This window comes from Neopelma chrysocephalum, unplaced genomic scaffold, assembly GCF_003984885.1.
Source record: "Neopelma chrysocephalum unplaced genomic scaffold, ASM398488v2 Primary Assembly neopelma1_63, whole genome shotgun sequence".
Lineage (NCBI taxonomy): Eukaryota > Metazoa > Chordata > Aves > Passeriformes > Pipridae > Neopelma > Neopelma chrysocephalum.
In genome coordinates this window covers 3,736,894-3,754,393 of record NW_020897720.1, presented here as the reverse complement: position 1 = coordinate 3,754,393, position 17,500 = coordinate 3,736,894, and the positions used below count along the sequence as shown (strand labels likewise).

The window sequence follows — 17,500 nt, the reverse complement described above, 5'->3', positions numbered from 1 at the left end:
AGAGAAGCAAAGGTGTGGAAATAAAGGGGAAATTGAGTGCTTTATGTCAACTTCAATGGAGGAGGTTTTGCCAGTTTTGTGCACATCTCAAAGTCTTAAAAACTGAAACCTTGACATTGGTGGCTCAACTGACTTAAGTATTCACTGCACGAATCCATTACTTTCATGTTGTGGAACTTTTTTCATTTTAATTGCAAAATCCATAATTTAACAAGAAGTTATTTCTCTGATTCATCATGCTGTTTTGTAGCAAGAGCTGGGCTGTGCTTGGTTGAAATGTAAAATGAAGAGCTGTTAGAATCCTCAACCTGCCTGACCTAATTAGAGCCCTCCTCCTGTTTCCTATAAAAAGAAAACTGTGTAAGACTCAGTGCCAGTGCTTTGACTGAATTTTATACACACAATGGCTGTGCCTGCTCCTGCTGCCTCTTATGAAGTAAAAGTTTAGGCTCACACTGAGCTGCTTAAATGGTACCACTGGGACCAGACCAAAAGCTTAACAGGATTCTGAGCCACACGTGATGTAGGGCTTGGATTAGTGTTTGGGTTTCAAAGGTCAGCAGAGCCATTGCTGCTTCCAGTGCATGTGCTCTGTGCAGGCACAGCACACAAAAGGGCAAGAGCACAGGTGAACTGCAATAATTTCCTAGGCTGGTGATTTCCCTCTGGAATTTGAGGCAATGCCTGAAATGCTGGTGGGAATGGAGCAGGTAAGACTCTGGATATTTGCATTAATATGATGCTGCCACACTTTGATTACAGAATCTAAGGAAACAGAAACAGGAGGGGAGAGAGAGACTTAATTATTGTTCAGTCTCTGTGAATTACAGTCTGAAATGTTAATTTAATGAATGGTCCATTGAGTCACCCAGGGATGCATTGTGCTTGAATGACTCTGATACAGATGACAATATCATTTTTGTTTAACTGTTCCATGAAACTAGTGTTTCACAAAGTGAATGTAATGACAGTAAATAAATTGGAAGTATAGGTAGAACGCTACTGAATCCAGGTAAATATTTGAGGAAAAAATAGATTATATTATGTAATGAAGATAACAAATTATACATAGTTTTTGTAATTTATACTGGCTACAAAAAAGTGAAGATATTTTACAGGTTGATTTTTGGTTCTAGCTTGAAGCTTCCGTGGTCATGCTTTGTCTATTTTTCTTTTGCTCGAAGCCTGGAAGGCAAAATTTTCATTTCTGTGTCACGGTTTATGTTAAGATGCACAGGAGGCTCTTCCAGTCTGTGTTGGGAGGAAGTGGTGTGGCATTAGATGTGCTGGGAGTTGTTACCTCAGAGCTGCTGAACAGTTTGGTATTTCTTTGTAGATTTTCCCTTCTGGATTTGAAGTTATGAATTAGTGTTGTTTTAAAACAGAATTCTAAGTTTAATGAAAGAGAAATAAATGTCAGTAGCTTGTTACAAGGAAAAAAGGGCACCTGCATTATAAGAAGGCAGAAACTGCCTAAAGTAGTTTATATATATCTCTATCACTTTTTTGTCCTGTGAATATTAGTTGTTTGTCATAAGTAAAGGCCATTTATAATATAATTCTATTAAATTTTAGCATGATTCTATTAAATTCTGATAGATTTTTCTGATTTCTCTTCAACTGTGTGTTAGTTCCTACAGTATCAGCTGGTTTCCCTCCTTGACTACTACCAATTAAATACTGTTCTAATCAAGTCAAGTTGAAATAAATTCATCAGTGGCAGATATAAGTGTGAACGTAGCTAAAGTGAGTCTTGGCCACTAATTCTTACACATCTACTTAACTTTAGTCCTGTTTTTTAAAAAAATGCCAGGCGTGGTCTCTGCCTTTGTGGGTCAGAAATGGCACAGCAACACTTTGTATACAAGTTCCTGTTACTTTGCAAAACTTGCATCAGAGAAAACCAAATCTGTCATGTTGTAAGCATAAAATTATATATATAGGATGTGTACCAGAAGCAGTGATTGCTTTCTCAAAGGCAGCTTCCCTTTCTCTGTGGGATTTTACCAGTTGGCTTTAGATCAAACTCTGGATAAAGGCAAATTGAAAATGCTTATTATTTTCCACCCTTCTAAAAGGAGAAATGAAGTAACTTCTAGTAATTGTGACTGAGCCATATTAAGAGGAATGTTCTAGCAGCCAAATATGATATTTCGGTCCAATTATAAAGTTCCTCACAATGGAAAGATCACGGTTTCAATAGGTGAACTTGGTAATGCTAAAGGTCAGACAGGTGATTACTGCAGTAACTTTAATTACTGTTCGAAGCACCATAAACACGGTGCAAACAGGAGCCAGCCTGCGGCTGAGCACTCCGGCTCCCTCCCGCTTCCTTCTCCACCCCGAGAAAATCAACACCAGTAATGGGCATGGGGGCTGCTTTCCTAAAACCCAGTATGCTTTTAGGTTTTGTGGAGAGGGGACGGGATTGCCGCTGTGTCCCTGCTAAAGCGCGTGCCGTGGACCGCGTATTTTAAATTAATAAAAAAAGCGCTTTTTCTCAGTGTTGGGAACAGTCGCTTCCCCGCCGCTCCACGTGGGATCGGGGTTGTCTCTCCGGGACTACAAAGCCCCGCCCCCTCCGCGTCGGCCCCGCCCCCTCAGCCAATGAGCGCGCGGCGGCGGGGGGCGCGTGCGTCGCGCGCGGCGCGGCCGGGCTCGGGCGCCCCCTGTCGGTCGGTCCGTCGCGCAGCGCCGGGCGCGGAGCGGGAGCGGCACCAGGCCCGGCCATGGTCGGCCGGGAGAAGGAGCTCCGGATTCGCTTCGCGCCGGGCCGCTGCGAGCTCGTCGAGGTGAGTCCTCTGCGGGGAGCTCTGGAGGTGAGCTCGGGGGGCGGGTCCCTGCGGGAGTGCGGCGCGGGGCCGGGCGGGCAGGCCCCGAGCGCTGAGGGAGGCCCCGGGGGGGGCCGCGGCCGCGGGGGCTGCGCCTGAGGGAGCGCGGGGAGCGCTGCCGGGGGCTCCGGGGGCCGAGCGGCGCGGGGGCTGCTCGCGGTGTCGGACCGGAATGGCCACACGGCGCTGAGGGGTTGTGGCGCCGTGTCACGGCACAGGGAGGGTCTCTGTGCCATGGGGAGCCTGTGCAGTGATTCCACACAGGATTCCACTCGGGTTGCCTTTGGGAGGCTCGGCCCTGCCCGCTGCCCCGGGCGGTGCCCATGATCCCCACAGGTGTCCGTGAGCTGCCGCAGCGATGGGGGTTTGATGGGCGAGGGGAACGCGGAGCAGCCTCTGGGAGCGCGGTGAGGGTTCGGCTGTCAGGCGGAATTTTGCAAAGCCCGAGGGTTTGCCTTTTGCTTTCTGTCCCTGTAGGGGATGTCAGAGCTGAGCCCGAGCTCGGTCTGCCCGTGCCTTCCCTGCAGGGACTTGTGTATCACCGTATTATGTTGCAAATGTGTGTTACACTGGGAGCTTCCGCTTTGTAGTGGCATTTCCTTAAAGTTGGTGTTTTGAGTTCGTCGTGATTTTCTAAATAAAAATACGAAACTTAAAGAGTACTTGTTTCTGTTTTTACCTCGAAACGCATCACGTTTTGCTCTCTTTGTAAATTACACTCCTGTTTTGTATTTTGTTAGCGTCTGCAAAGTAATCTGATGTCTCATAAGTGTTATTTTTTAATCTTACGATGTTGTCACTTGTTTATTTCGATGTGAATGAGACAGCCAAGCACAATTCGTTTTTTATTGTGTTAGTTCTTAATTAATGTGGACATCAGATAAAACAGAATTAAATTGGATGCTTCATTATGAAGCTCAAAATTCTTCGTATCAGTGGTTTGTGAAGACAAGTTTTTGCGTGCTCGATGATTGGAATGTGCTTGTGGCTTAGTTGAGAAACACACGTGAAGGATTTGTTAGCACAAAGCTCATCTGAACAGGGACCTGCATTTACACCTATAAAACTTGCAGGCAGAGGGATAATATTTGAGTTCTAGAATGTCTTTTATTCTTTATACAGTAATGGTATATAAAATTACTTCAAAATCAAAGTGTGCTTTGTAGCTCTCTTGCCTGTGTGTGGGCAACAGCAGCACCTGCACATCTGTGAGAGCACCTGCAAACAGCAGTGGTGGGAACATGGAGCTTCAGAGGGCCTTTGGGCTCAGAAGTTCTGTGGTTCTGAGACAGAAATGCTGCTGCAGCTGGGGGATGTTCTGTGAAGAAGCTTATAGGGAAAGAGTTCATCTGTGCAGGTTTTGTTATCACCAGAACGTGTAACTTCTGGCAAGGTGAAGTAGGTTCAAACTGGTAGTTGGTTTGTGTTGAATTTATGGGAAACATCTACCATTTATCTTGCTTTTTCAGAAACAAGTGACTAAAATCAATCAGTCTTGCAGACAAGAGCAACAGGATGCAAGCTGTGCTTGGTGAAAGCTGTGTTTGTGTCCAGTTCAAGCTGTGCTGCTGATGTAACATCCTCTTTATGCTGTGCAGAATAAACAAACTTAGATGAATGAGGCTTAGAAATGTCAGATTTCACAAATGACACTTGGTTTTGTGTTGGTCACTTCCTTCTTATTAAAGATGTTCAGTGACATTTTTAGAGAACCTTTTGACTCTGTTCTGTAGCAAGTCTTAGATGTTTGTTAGAGCAGCTCTGGCTGCAGAAACACTGGTCTAATGTCCTGTGACACTCTGGGCAGATTTTGCAAAGGGAAAAAGTACAGGAGAAAACAGTAGTTGCACATTCTCACTCATGCTCTTCAGAGAAACATGGATAGCCTTAAAATTGTAAATAAACTTGTGTTCTGAGGTAAAATTTAAGGACGTCAACAAACAAAATTTTTGAAACATTAGTTGCTATAGTCTGTCATTTTCAGGCAACTGTCCAGATATAAATTATTAATTTTCATCCAGTACTGATGGGAATAAATCATCCTTCACCTGGAGATTTAGAGATGAGACAAATGCATGCACAGTACTGGGAACTGGAAGCAATTGTTTTAGGATAGGCTCTTTCTGTCATGCACAGAGCTCTGCTTATACCCTTGTGGAACAAAAGCTTTGTAATTTCAAGGGTGAAAAACAGTAATTTGGAAGCAATTGCTGTGGTTTCCTGAGCTGCAATCAAAAAGTAGCAATCTGGTACAATGCTCAGAAATTCCTGGGCTGTTGGGATTGCATAGCAGAAGTATTCTGTGATGTACAAAATTATAGTCAGTTATCACAAATTGTCCTTTTGTGTAAAGTAATCAGGAAATCCAAGGTTTGTGGGTTCTGCACACCCAAAGTTTTTTTCTGTACTGGCATGGTAAGCATATGCTTTCATTTTTGTGTTGTGTTTTAGTTTTCATGTTGCTGTTGTTCATGGTAGATGCAGAGGCAAAGCATGAAAGGAAAATAAAGATTGTATAGACAGACACGGATCTTGTGTTTGCTGCCTTTAAAACTTGATGTTCTAGTGAGAGGTGGATAAAGTTTGTGTGTGCTGATTTACAAAGCTGTCCCAGTACCAAAATGGGGAGCTGAAGTACGGCTTTAGTCTGAGAGTTGAAATTGTCAAATCATTTTCAGGTGCGTTTTGTAAAACTGGCAAGAGATCTGTGGGTTGGTTTTACTTATTAGACTATTTTGTTGAGTAACAATCAATTGCTGTTCTATTTAATAATAAAATTAAAGTCTTTAGTTCTTACAGTGATTTATGTTGTATTACTGCAGCTTCTAACAGGCACAATCTATCCAAAATTGTTTCTTATACCATTTGGACCCTAAATCTTACATCTTTTGGGTCCATTTTCTAAAGAACTTGTTTCCCTCCTTTCAGATTGCACAAAGCTGTCAGCTTTTGAATGAACTTAAAATTCTGTCTTCACTAGTGGTTTGGTTTGTTGTAGAAGTAAATGAGTTTCCTGCTAAAGTTTAGTTTTCATTATCTTCAAGTGTATGTTTAAATATTAATCTAGCTGCAGTATTGGTGCTCCCAGATGTTTGTGTTCCGTGAGACACTCCAAAAGACTCAGGAAGAGCTTATTTAATACAGTAGCTCTGACTGTGGCCTCACATACTTTTAAAGAAAAAACAGTAGAAAATTGCAGTAGAAACAAAACTTTTCCTGTTGTCATTTTCCTAGGAAGATGTTGACGTTCCCAGTAGGCGAGTTTTGATCACTGGTGCTACGGGACTTCTTGGCAGAGCTGTGTTTAAAGAATTCCGTGAAAATAACTGGAATGCAGTTGGCTGTGGATACAGGAGAGCTCAGCCCAGATTTGAACAGATTAATCTTCTGGACTCTATTGCAGTTCATGACATTATCCATGATTTTCAGGTAAGTTTGTGGAGTATGAAGTGGATGGATGGGGTACTTCGTGTAGTAGTCAGTGGATGGTGCTGCTGAGCTCTGGGACTTCAGTGGGACTGATGCTTGGGCAGAGCTCTCACAAATGTGTGTTGTGCCCCACCCAGAGGAGGTTTGCTCTGTAGGGACAGAGCTCTGACCTGTGCTGTCCTCACCTCGACAGGCTGCAGGCACAGCTGTACATGGCAGAGCAAAGGACAAGAGAAATGTGAGTTATTGGCACGGTAATGTGTCAATACACAGTGCAAGAACACCTGAACACAACAGCAGGAACTGTGTGTAGCCTGCAGTGCAGTGAGGAGTTCACTGTTTTTTCAGTTCACCTGGAAAAGGGAATATATAAAACCTACAGTTCTATAAAATGGCTTTTAATATCTCCTTAATAATCTTCATATGTTAAATAAGCCGTGTGTAAATGGCTTATCTAAAAATTTTTAGCACCCTTGTGCATGTGAGAAATACATCTTTGTATTAATATATTTTATTATACAGAGTTAAAAAGGCAAAATCAACAACTTCAATCTCACTGTAAAATTGAAGCTACTGAAGATCACAATTGCAAAAGTGATGATAAATGTTTTTGGTATCTTGAGGCAGCAAGGTTGTATTGTACTCCCTAGGGAACACATGCTCCTCAGAATGCCGTGATTAAAAGGAACACTGCTACTTTTATTACTTCACTTTTGCCTGAAGGGCATCATCACTACAGTTAGGGTGCAACTGCAATCTCTTGACCATGTTGGTTGTTTAAAATTAGTCTTTAATTTCCAGCCTCATGTTATAGTGCATTGTGCTGCTGAAAGAAGGCCAGATATTGTAGAAAGTCAACCAGATGCTGCTTCTCAGCTCAATGTGGCTGCTTCAGCAAACTTGGCAAAAGAGGCAGGTAAGGAGACCATGTCACGGATTGTTTTTGTTTTTTTTTTTTTAATATACTGCATTTATTTGTACAGGGACATCAATACAAGTAAGTTACTCTAAGTGCTGAATGTCACTTCTGCCATCAGTGTGCCATCCATCCATTTTCTGTAAGGATGTTGTGCACAGATATGTGAAGGATCAGCAACAAAGCAGTAGGAATGAATGGGGAGAGAACATGAGGTCCTTGGGAGATTTGTTTTGAAGTTTGTTGGGATTTCAAAAAAGGCATGAATTAAAATAAACTATATATAAACATTTTCTTCCTAGCTGGAGTTGGAGCGTTCCTGATCTACATTAGTACAGACTATGTGTTTGATGGAACAAGCCCTCCTTATAAAGAGACTGATGTACCAAATCCCCTGAATTTATATGGTAAAACCAAGCTGGAGGGTGAAAAGGCAGTCCTGGAAAACAATGAAGGTAAGAATGTTTTTAATAGAGGCTTTCTATTTATGCCAAGTTGTAGATTGGCATTATAGACTCCTAAGTCAGTGGTGAAGTTGGAAAACCATGGAAATGAGATGCAGAGAAGAATGGGATTAGCAGTCAGTCCTTGCTTGTGAATGGTTGGTCTTGCCTATAGGTTGACTAAAGCTTTATTTCTTACCTGTTCCCATCATCATTTGTGTGACTTGTCTCTGCTGATGGACATTTGTGAGCCTTTTTCTCCTGTGAATCTGCTGTTCCCAAGGAAAGGTAAAATACCTCACTGGATATACAGCTGCTGTTATTTAGGGGGATGCACTGCAAGTGTTCTCAGTGGATGTTCACTTAAAGGGAAAACCAGACTTGTGATTCAACGGCAACCCAGATCCAATCAACATGTTCTTTTGTTACTCTTTGGGTTTTGCTCTCATTACAGAAACCAACGGGCCACTCATTTTGTTTTTACCCACCTAGCTTACCACACACATCAGATTCCTGCTTGTAACACTTCCTAAAGGCTTAATAACACATTTGTGATTTTAAGCAACTCATTTTATTTTTTAATTTATTGTTTTAATATTTTCTTAATGAAAATTTGGCATTCAAAATATGCACACATAATTAAAAAAATTCTATTTAATAAGGAAAAAAAGCTTGGGACTGAACATATTGCCTTTAAGTTAAGACTTCTTTCTTGTTTAAAAGAGAGGTTTGGCTGTTTCTAGTTAGTGTGCTATCAGTTTCCAGTCATTGATTATAAGGAAAGAAGCACTTGTATTTTTTCAAAGAATTTGAAGAAAATAATCTCAGTACACTTGCAGAAAAGTCTTCTGATATGTCAGTATGATACTTGCACTGTGATTCTGTGCTGCCCAAACGGAGAGCACTGAGCAATACATAAATTAGTGTGATGGTCTTTCTGTAAGTAAATATAAACTATGTAAGATAGATTTGGCATCACCAGTAAGAAAGAGACTTTCTAAAAAATACTTGGTTAGGAAAAGTCCTATTTAAGTAAAAAATAATTTTGAATGATAAGTTATTCACTCCACCTCTTGATTAAATATCATCTCTGAATTTGACTGTGATGCTGTTTGCTCCCTCTTCTAGATTGGTAATGAAGATAAGACTTCACCAAATTCAAGTACGTGTGGGTATCTTGCTTAGACCCTTCCCCAGCTCAACATTCAGTTTGGTTTTGTAGCCTTTTTGAGCAGGATGTGTCAGGCAGCAGTGGGGTGCAGAAGGAGTTTTGAGGTGGTGCTGAGTAAGGTCCTTGAAAATACCAGTTCTATTGCTTCATACAAATATAAATATTTTACATGTATTTGTTTTTCAACCCCTAATTTGTAGGTTGAATTCAGTCTGTCAAACGTGTGGTTGGATGAAGAACTGCCCTGTCAAATTCTGTTGTACAATGCAAGAATCTCCAGTAATAATTTGGGTGCTTTCACATTTGGTTAGGAGGGAATACAGGTTATATTTAGTTCTCATGCATAGAAAGCTGCAAAGTTTCAGTAGGTCTTCAGAGCAGTTGGTCATGAGGTTAATGCTCTCCTTGTCCCAGATAGCTGAGAACAAAAGGAAGGCAGTTGTCTTCTCAAACAATGAATACTTTAAAGATATTAAAAAAGAGGTGTTTCAACCAATATTTAAAGAGAGGAAGAACATATTTGCAGAGTGACCAAATAACTGTTTCTAGAGCAGCAGGAAATCAGTGTCATTTGGGTTTTCTATTTGTTTTTCTTGTCTAAGTACTTATTCTGGTTTACTTTTCTGTGAGAGTAACTTCCGTATTAGCTTTTTCTGTTTGTCTCTCTAATAGCCATAGCATTTTCCTCCAAATCTTTTAAGAATTGCAATGGTTTGGTGACTTCAGCTTCAAATTTCAGGACTGATATTTTTTTTTCTCTTTCAGCAAAGCTGTTACTTTTAGTGAATTTGTCATAGCCATCTTGGAATTCCCCTGAGAGCCTTTTTGAGTCTTCATGACTGAGATAGACTAGTATGATATATTCCATCATGAAATATCCTTCACTTTGCACTTGTTTACTGTTAATTTAAATTCTCAAATCACTGTCTTGAAATCTGCTGTGTTCTGTGAACCTGTTCCTTATTTGTCAAGCTTTTTATTCATTCCAAAGTTCATGTCTTTTTTCTGGTAAATGGTATCCTCCTTGATGCAGGAGGTGGCTGCATGCTGGATGAAAAATCTTTGTAATTGATGCCTGAATATGGTGACTTGTGATTGGAAGGAATTTTTCTACATGCTCTTATCCAGGGAGGATGGGGAGTGCTGGAGTAATTCCATAGTACAGTCAGGTTTTTTAATTTTTAAATTTTTGTTCTAACCCAAACAGGCCCTTTTGTGCTGTTAATGAAAGCTTGTTAACTTTCTGGAAATCAATGGCATAAATGAAAGTAAATTTATACATCTTAGTGTTTATTAACTGCTTTGATATAAATTAAAATTATTCTCTGAGAGCAAACATATTAACTAGTTGCCTTTTATTTGTGATTTGTAGATGCTTAATATCATCAACTTATTTTTAACACTTCCAAACTACTTCTCAGGTTATGCTGCAGCATTTGTACCTCTCTATACCAATGGTAATGCTTTTAAAATATTCTTTCTTTTAGGAGCTGCAGTACTTAGGATTCCTGTCTTGTATGGAGAGGTAGAAAGACTGGAGGAAAGTGCTGTGACTGTTATGTTTGATAAAGTACAGTTCAGTAATAAATCTGCCAACATGGACCACTGGCAGCAGAGATTTCCTACCAATGTCAAGGATGTAGCAGCTGTTTGCAGACAACTGGCAGAGAAGAGAATGATGGTAAGAGTGTCAAGAAATGAGTCTTTGCAAGGCGAAAACAGTTTGAGTTCTCAGCTTTGTTTCTGAACAACTGAGAATTGCACATAACCTAAATTATTCTTTGCATTTCTGGAATGCTGGGAGGGAGGCAAGAACTGGCTATAATACTACACTACCTTTACGTGATGTGGGGGAATTGTGGTCTTTAAAACAAAAGTGAATGAAGTGATGGGACAAAACCTGAAAGTTGTCCTGTGTCTTCTAGTATAGAGGAGAGAAATGGAAATGCCTAACTTATTCTGAAGTGCCTCTTAAAAATTGGTATTTTGGACTAAAAAAACCCCATGGTGGCTGAATGTAATTCTCAAAGATGCCCTTGATTATTGTGTTAAGAACACTAAAGTGGCAAAAGAAAGCCACTGAATGGAAATACTTTATTGTGTTTGTTCACCTCAGCACCTTCAGATTACCATGTTTGCAAGGTAACAGAACAAAACAATAATCAACCACCTTTATTTTTTCATACATGTAACAAGGAAAACATGGACCATGCACATAAGGTGGATAAGATGCAGTTTGATTGGACTCCTGCAGGATTTGCAGTTTGACATTCAGAATGTGTGTGGTGCCTTTTGCCTTTGTTTTCAAGTAAGCAAATGGCACAGAACAGCTCAGTTGCTCCTCCCCAGCTCTTTGACCTTGGTTGGAGGGTGGAGCTGGGCTGCTCCTTTCCCTCCTGTTCATTCTCCAGAACACAGGCTGTTTGTGAACAGTCAGGTCAGATCCATGTAACACCAGTTTCCAGTCTCAATCCCCAGATGGGTGTTCTCTGGAAAGGTACCGAGTTTCCAGAACACCAGTGAGGTGCCTTTCAGGATAGGGTCTTGCTGGGTGATTATTCTGCACAGCTCTTGCCCAGGGATTAGTCTGAGGGCCAGCTGGCTGCTGCTTTTCATCTGTGCTTCCTGTTCTTTCTCTAGGACCCATCAGTAAAAGGAACATTTCACTGGTCTGGCAATGAGCAGATGACTAAGTACGAGATGGCCTGTGCAATTGCAGATGCTTTCAACCTCCCCAGCAGCCACTTGAGACCAGTAAGTGATGTGTTGTTCGACCTGTAGAAAGGTGGATGTGCTTGGTCATTCCAAGGAGTTGGTCTCACACTGGCTGTGCCAGTGAGCTTCCTCTTCAGGAGGGTTGTGCCTGTCTGGCACAGCAGCTGTATTGCTGAGGGGGCTGTCTGGGATCCAGCTCAGGAAAACAACAGCTGCTTTGACCTGCTGAATTAGGAAAATTACCCAGTCAGGCACCAGTTTCACAATCTGCAATGTAATGGTGTTTCTGCAGAACAGTTCCCCTGAGTCACGAGTAAATCCATATCTTTGTTGTGTCTTTGACCTTAAAAAAAGCTCACAGATTGACAGAACATTAACTTGCAGGTAGGAATCTGTAAAAACTCTGCAATGCCCAGATTTATTTCTGAATACATGCACTTAAGAACTTCAAAGGATTTTTACTTTGCTTAAAATGCCTGTCCTGCAGTTTTATTGACACTTGAAAGTGAGACTAAAGACATAATGATAATGTGGTGAGAATATAACATTTAAGCAAGACTTTATTTATATCCAAAATAAATTCCAAGCATGTGGAATTGGTAACACTGGAACTGAAATGTGGCTTGGAAGATGGCAAGAAAAACAGTGGAGAACACTGAGTCTGAATTTTTTCTGCCCAAATCTACTCTTCAAGTATATTGATCAAAACATGGTTCTGTGAACATTCTGGAGCATTTCTTACCTTGTGATTATAATCATAGAGTGAAAATAGGAATAAAAGGTAGAAAAGCACAAATAGCAGCAGTAACTGAGTGAGAAAAATTTAACTTCATACCGCCCTGCCTGACATCTGTTGAAATGAAGTTAACCAGAAAACAAGCAAACAAACAAAAAATCCCAAACAAAAACACCCACAGAAAATAGTTAGAGGGGAGGAGGGGAACATACCTACATAGAAAGCTATGAAGGAAAATTTTAATGTATGTATGTGAGTATTTTTCTGTTACTTCTGATTACTTGTTGACGTGTTGTTTTTTTATCTCCTGTTTCTGTTTTAGATTACTGACAGTCCAGTTGTGGGTGCTCTTCGCCCCAGGAATGCTCAGCTGGACTGCTCCAAGCTGGAGATGCTGGGGATAGGCCAGAGAACACCATTTCGAGCTGGGATCAAAGAGTCACTTTGGCCTTTCCTTATTGACAAGAGATGGAGGCAGACAGTCTTCCATTAGTTTGTAACTTTTTTAGTAAAAGTATGCTATGTGGCACTTTTTTAAAAGAAAAAAATAGTTTTGTATGAGTGTTCTTAAATTGTGACATTTATGAGCTTTCATTTAATCGGGTAAACAAATGGTCTTGCACTAGTGAAACTGTTAGCCTAAAAAAAGTTCAGTGACAAGAACTGAGCCTATTTGATGTCATGCATCTCTCCTTCCATTTGTACCAGTCTAACTTAATATCTGTTCCAGGCAGATTGAGGTTCTTAGTAATCAGTGCCATGTGATGCTAAGAATCACTTCACTTGCTGACTTACTTTTGGCTGAACTATGTTGTTGATGCTTAAGATCTGTGTCATTGTTGTATATACCATTTCTCCTCATTAAAAGACATGGTCGGTTACTTTATTATCAAAAATTCGAGTTTTTTGTTTTTAACTTCTGCAGGTGGTGTTCTTAGGGAGTTAAGCTGAAGTAGGAATAGTTAAATACTTGTTTTGCTTGAGCTCTGATCAAAATGTTTTTTAAAAAAGTGAAACCTTATTTTTGCAATTATCAAGTGTACTTTTTATGCTTGAAATATTTTCAGAATGTTCTGTAACTCGAATGCCTGCAGCTTTGTATTTGTACAGTAAGTTGTATGCATTTGTTTAAACGGTGACTTGTAAAAGCTAGAAGGGGGTGGGGAGGGTGGGGAATAGTTTTGACCTGGGGTTTTTTTTGGGTGGGGGACTGGAGTTGGAGGATTCCTTTTTTTTTTTTTTTTTTTTTGACTGGGTGGGTGGTTGTTTTTCTTACAAAAGCATAAAATATCTTCATCTTTCTCTTTTTGGGGGGCAGTATTTGGGATTGGTTAAGCTGATGGGAAGAATTTGTTTGTTAGTTGATACAGTGAGATGGAGAGGAAAGGTGTTTAAGAATTTGTAGCACTGCGGCTTCTTTTGCACAGACTGTCAGACCTTGCACTGATGCAGCTTGTTCTGGAACAGCAAAGTGCTTGTGTTGAAGGTTTGCAGCATAATAATGTAACCACAATAGTCTAATATAAGTCTTTAGTCTGCTTAAGTCTTATCTTTAAAGCTGGACTCAATAGCCAGGTAAAGTGGAGGAAGAACACGTTTGTAAAGGTTTGCTTTCTTCTGAAGTTGTAGAATTAACAATATAAATGTTCTTCTATTGGCAGGAGGTTATTAGGAAAGCCAATAAAAGGTGCAGTTGAATGATCATTTATTTTTCTGAGGCTTAAATAAAGGAGGAGGGAAAGATGTTCAGATTTAATTTGAAAAAAAAAGAAGGGGGTTGAGGGGAGACACACAAAAATAGACCAACTGAAGGTCTTGTAAAGGTGAGCTTTATGTTCAGTCATTTAATTTCAACTGGCATATGCTAAGCATTCATAATCCCAATTTGTTTTTAGTCTGAAGTCCTGTTATACACATGGTAATTTATCTCCAAAATGACAATAAATATATATTGCCAGCATGAGAAACAGTAGTTGATTCTTTCTTTACCATTAGGATTTGTTTATCTGGATCATAAATATTTGCAGTTCTTCTTGAAATCTCTGTGCCGTTTCAGTGTTGGTTTTTTTCCTCTCTTTATTTCAGTAACTATTTCCAGAGTCAGATTAGGTGAGATCAGTTTCTCTGACAATGTGTCACTGCCTTGGGGATGTGATAAATGTACACACAAAAGGTACAGAAGGTTTTGAAAATATGAGCCTGAAACATCCTGGGCCTCAGTGCTGGATCAGGAAGATTCTGAGTACACCTCCTCCCCTCGCAGGGAACAGTTTGCCCAGGAAGGAAGAAAGATGATTTCTTTCCCAAACATAAAGCACCTGATTGGGATGAGTTGGGCATTTTACTGGCAGGAGGGAATTGCAATTTTTGAATTTTATTTTCCACACTGAGCAAGTGAGTCAGTCCCAGTCCTAGTGCTGTAAACACTGAACTGTGACAGTGCACAGTTTTGACAATTCAAAGTTTATTTTGAAGTGCAAGGAAAAACAACCTAAAGGGGTTTGGAGTAAGTCACACTGACTATAACTGGATTAAATGGGTAGCTCCTTTCATTCTTTAATTTTTGTAGTATGGCTCAGAAGTATAACCTAGGTTGAATGTTCATATGTTAATCCTTTTACCAGGCATTTTGGAGTAATTCTGCCTAAATTCTGACAAAAGCAGTGATGAACTTCAAGCTGTCATAATTAATTATGTGGGAAGTCACAAGCTGGGATATCCAATCCCTTTATATAAATGCGTGGATTCTGTTCAGATAAATAGACACTTATTTTCAGTATGCTAGTGATAAAATTTAGCAATCTATATTTATTTCTTAATGTATTTTCCATTTTGCTCCATATGTGTACTACATAAAATAAATACCAAATTCCATTTGGATATCACTTCTTTCTTTTACAACCACAAGCTGAAGGCTGTGACAATACAAAGGTTAAGGGCAAGTATTTTCCTAATGGTCATGTCTGTTTGCTACATAGTTTTCCTGCCAAGAAAAATATTCTTAATGCTTAAAAGGTGAAAATCATAGCAAGTTACAAAATCAGTAACAGTATCATCATAGATGTAAATACTTAAACCAAAATATGGAAACAACAGTTCCTTTTAATCTTTTTTTGTACCAAGTAACGAATAAGGAATCATTATTTCAAGAGTTACAATGGGAAATGAGAAATTGGTTGACTGTCAGTTCTGTGGAAAAAAGCCCCCTGTCCAGCTATAGCTTGTCAGGGGGAATCTGTGTCCTCAGCATCCCCCTTGGAGGCTGCAGTCTCAAGGCACTCAGCAGAGAAAGAGCTGAAATAATTCACTCAGCTTTGCCTGACATCACCCCCCTGTAACAACACATTTATCTCCACTCATTGCATCCGAGCCTGTTCTGCTGCAGAGGTGAATATGGGTGTCTGAATTAGGACAGTTGGCTGAAACCAATTTTTCAGTGATTAATATAAAGAGAAATAAGTCTGCTCAGGACTCCTCCTCCCTGCCTGTGCAGTGTGTGTTCAGAGGGACTGCACAGCTGTGCAGGAGGCTCAGGAAATGCCCTGACTGTGGAGAGTGTGTTGGCAGCAGATGAACCAGCTCCTGCTCCAGAGCACTCCAAGGCACCTTCAGGAGGTACCTGCAGGAGCTCCCAGGTGACCTGTGCCTATGTGTCACCTGGCAGAGCAGGTAACTTGGTTTCAAATTATATCGGTGATTTCTGCCCTAAGTTACATGAGGCTGTTTTACACTAACTCACTAATGACATCAATTACCCAAGTTTTTAACCATTTTGTTCCCACATGCTCTGTAATTAAATCAAATCTGGATGCTCTTTTTAAGGGGCACATCTTTATTTCCCTGATTGGCTTGATGTGTTTACAGCCAGTCACTCACATATGAAGCTGCTTGTACATCTAGGGATTACAGTATAACAGGAACTTAGATGAGCTGTATAATAAGACAGAAATACATAACCTCCTACAGTATACACTGGTTTTGGTGACATTTTGCAGTTCAGACATAAATTGAATTGGTAAGATTAGCACTGTCTTGAGGGTCCCTGAGTTGCAGCTTTGAGCTCAGGGAACTGGTGGCTTGGCAGTGTTGTTTGTCTACTTTATAACTCTTACTTGCCTGAATTTGTATTTAATTATAACCTTAGAGAAGTGAGGCTTCTGTCTGAAATGGCTCCTTTATAACCTGAGAAAGGGCTCTTGAGGAGGATTGGCTGTTCTGTGACACCAGCTTCCAAAATAATGACTGCTGTGTAATGTCATAGGGCATTTGCCAGCATGAAAAAATGGCATTAATAGGTATGGAAAAAGAAAAAGTGTGTAGACAGCAGGGATTAGGAATTACATTAAGAAAACTATTACAGAAAAGATTTCTGTCTGTGCTTAATGTTCTACTGATTTCAGTAGGGTTCCTTACTGTGCTTACATTTAAGTACAGGTATAAAACTTGGAAGCCTTGATGCTTGGGAGTACCTTGATGAGAGGTGAATAAGGATACAGATTATTGCCTCACACATATTTTTAAGTTTTGATAGTACTCTGCTGGGGCTACTGTAATTCACATTGGTATCAAAGAGTGCAGCAGTTAAGTTCTGAATCTTTTCACTGCAGTCTGGGAACTGGCAGTGATGGCAGAGAGTGCAATCACAGGGGATGGCCCTGGTCAGATCCCCAAAGCCACTGCTCCTACCCCAGCCCCAGTGACAATTCTGTGCAAGTCAGAATGTGCACACAGGGCTTGCCCTGGATTTTATGGGATTGTCGTGTTGCTAGAAGGCAAAGGAGGGGCTAAACAGCTCGTAGGTTTTACTTGAAAGAAATCTGGGAAAGCTAATTGCTCACAGTTAGTTACAAGTGGTCAAGCAGAGAAATCAGGGAAACACTGAATGGACCAACACACGTGGTTCTGCTGTTTGAGCTGAGGGAACTGCAGTTGTGGGAACAGGCTCTTAGTCCTCCAGCTTGGCCATCTGCCAGAAGACGGAATAGACACTTTTGGCCAATATGTCCGGGAAAAACATCCCTGGAACCTTTGGGGCTGATGTACTTTTAACCTCTGGTTGTACATAAAAATATTTTCTGACCTCCTGCTATCCTCTTCCTCCCTCCATCAGCACTCCAGCACACAAATCTTTTTAGTCATCAGTAGGAATTTTAATTGCTTGGAGTTTCTGATCCTCCTTTTATAGATATATATACTATATTTGCCTGATATGTTTGGTGCACAAACTTGTGCTTGTTGGCACTATCTGTGTGGCAAGTT

The 17,500-nt window shown here is 40.5% G+C and overlaps 1 protein-coding gene across 2 annotated transcripts; it reads left to right on the top strand.

The window, feature by feature from the left end:
• Positions 1 to 587: 587 nt before the first annotated feature.
• MAT2B (methionine adenosyltransferase 2B) lies at positions 588 to 14,722 on the top strand. Of its 2 annotated transcripts, none has more exons than XM_027682475.1 (7): positions 588 to 710; positions 6,066 to 6,260; positions 7,062 to 7,176; positions 7,479 to 7,631; positions 10,278 to 10,471; positions 11,431 to 11,544; positions 12,564 to 13,137. In XM_027682475.1, the coding sequence occupies exons 1-7, from the start codon at positions 681 to 683 to the stop codon at positions 12,732 to 12,734; spliced, it is 972 nt and encodes a 323-aa protein (XP_027538276.1). In that variant the 5' UTR covers positions 588 to 680; the 3' UTR covers positions 12,735 to 13,137. The 2 variants fall into 2 exon arrangements, with proteins under 2 accessions (XP_027538276.1, XP_027538275.1); XM_027682474.1 differs by lacking the exon at positions 588 to 710 and adding an exon at positions 2,686 to 2,792 and having other exon boundaries at positions 12,564 to 14,722.
• Positions 14,723 to 17,500: the final 2,778 nt, after the last annotated feature.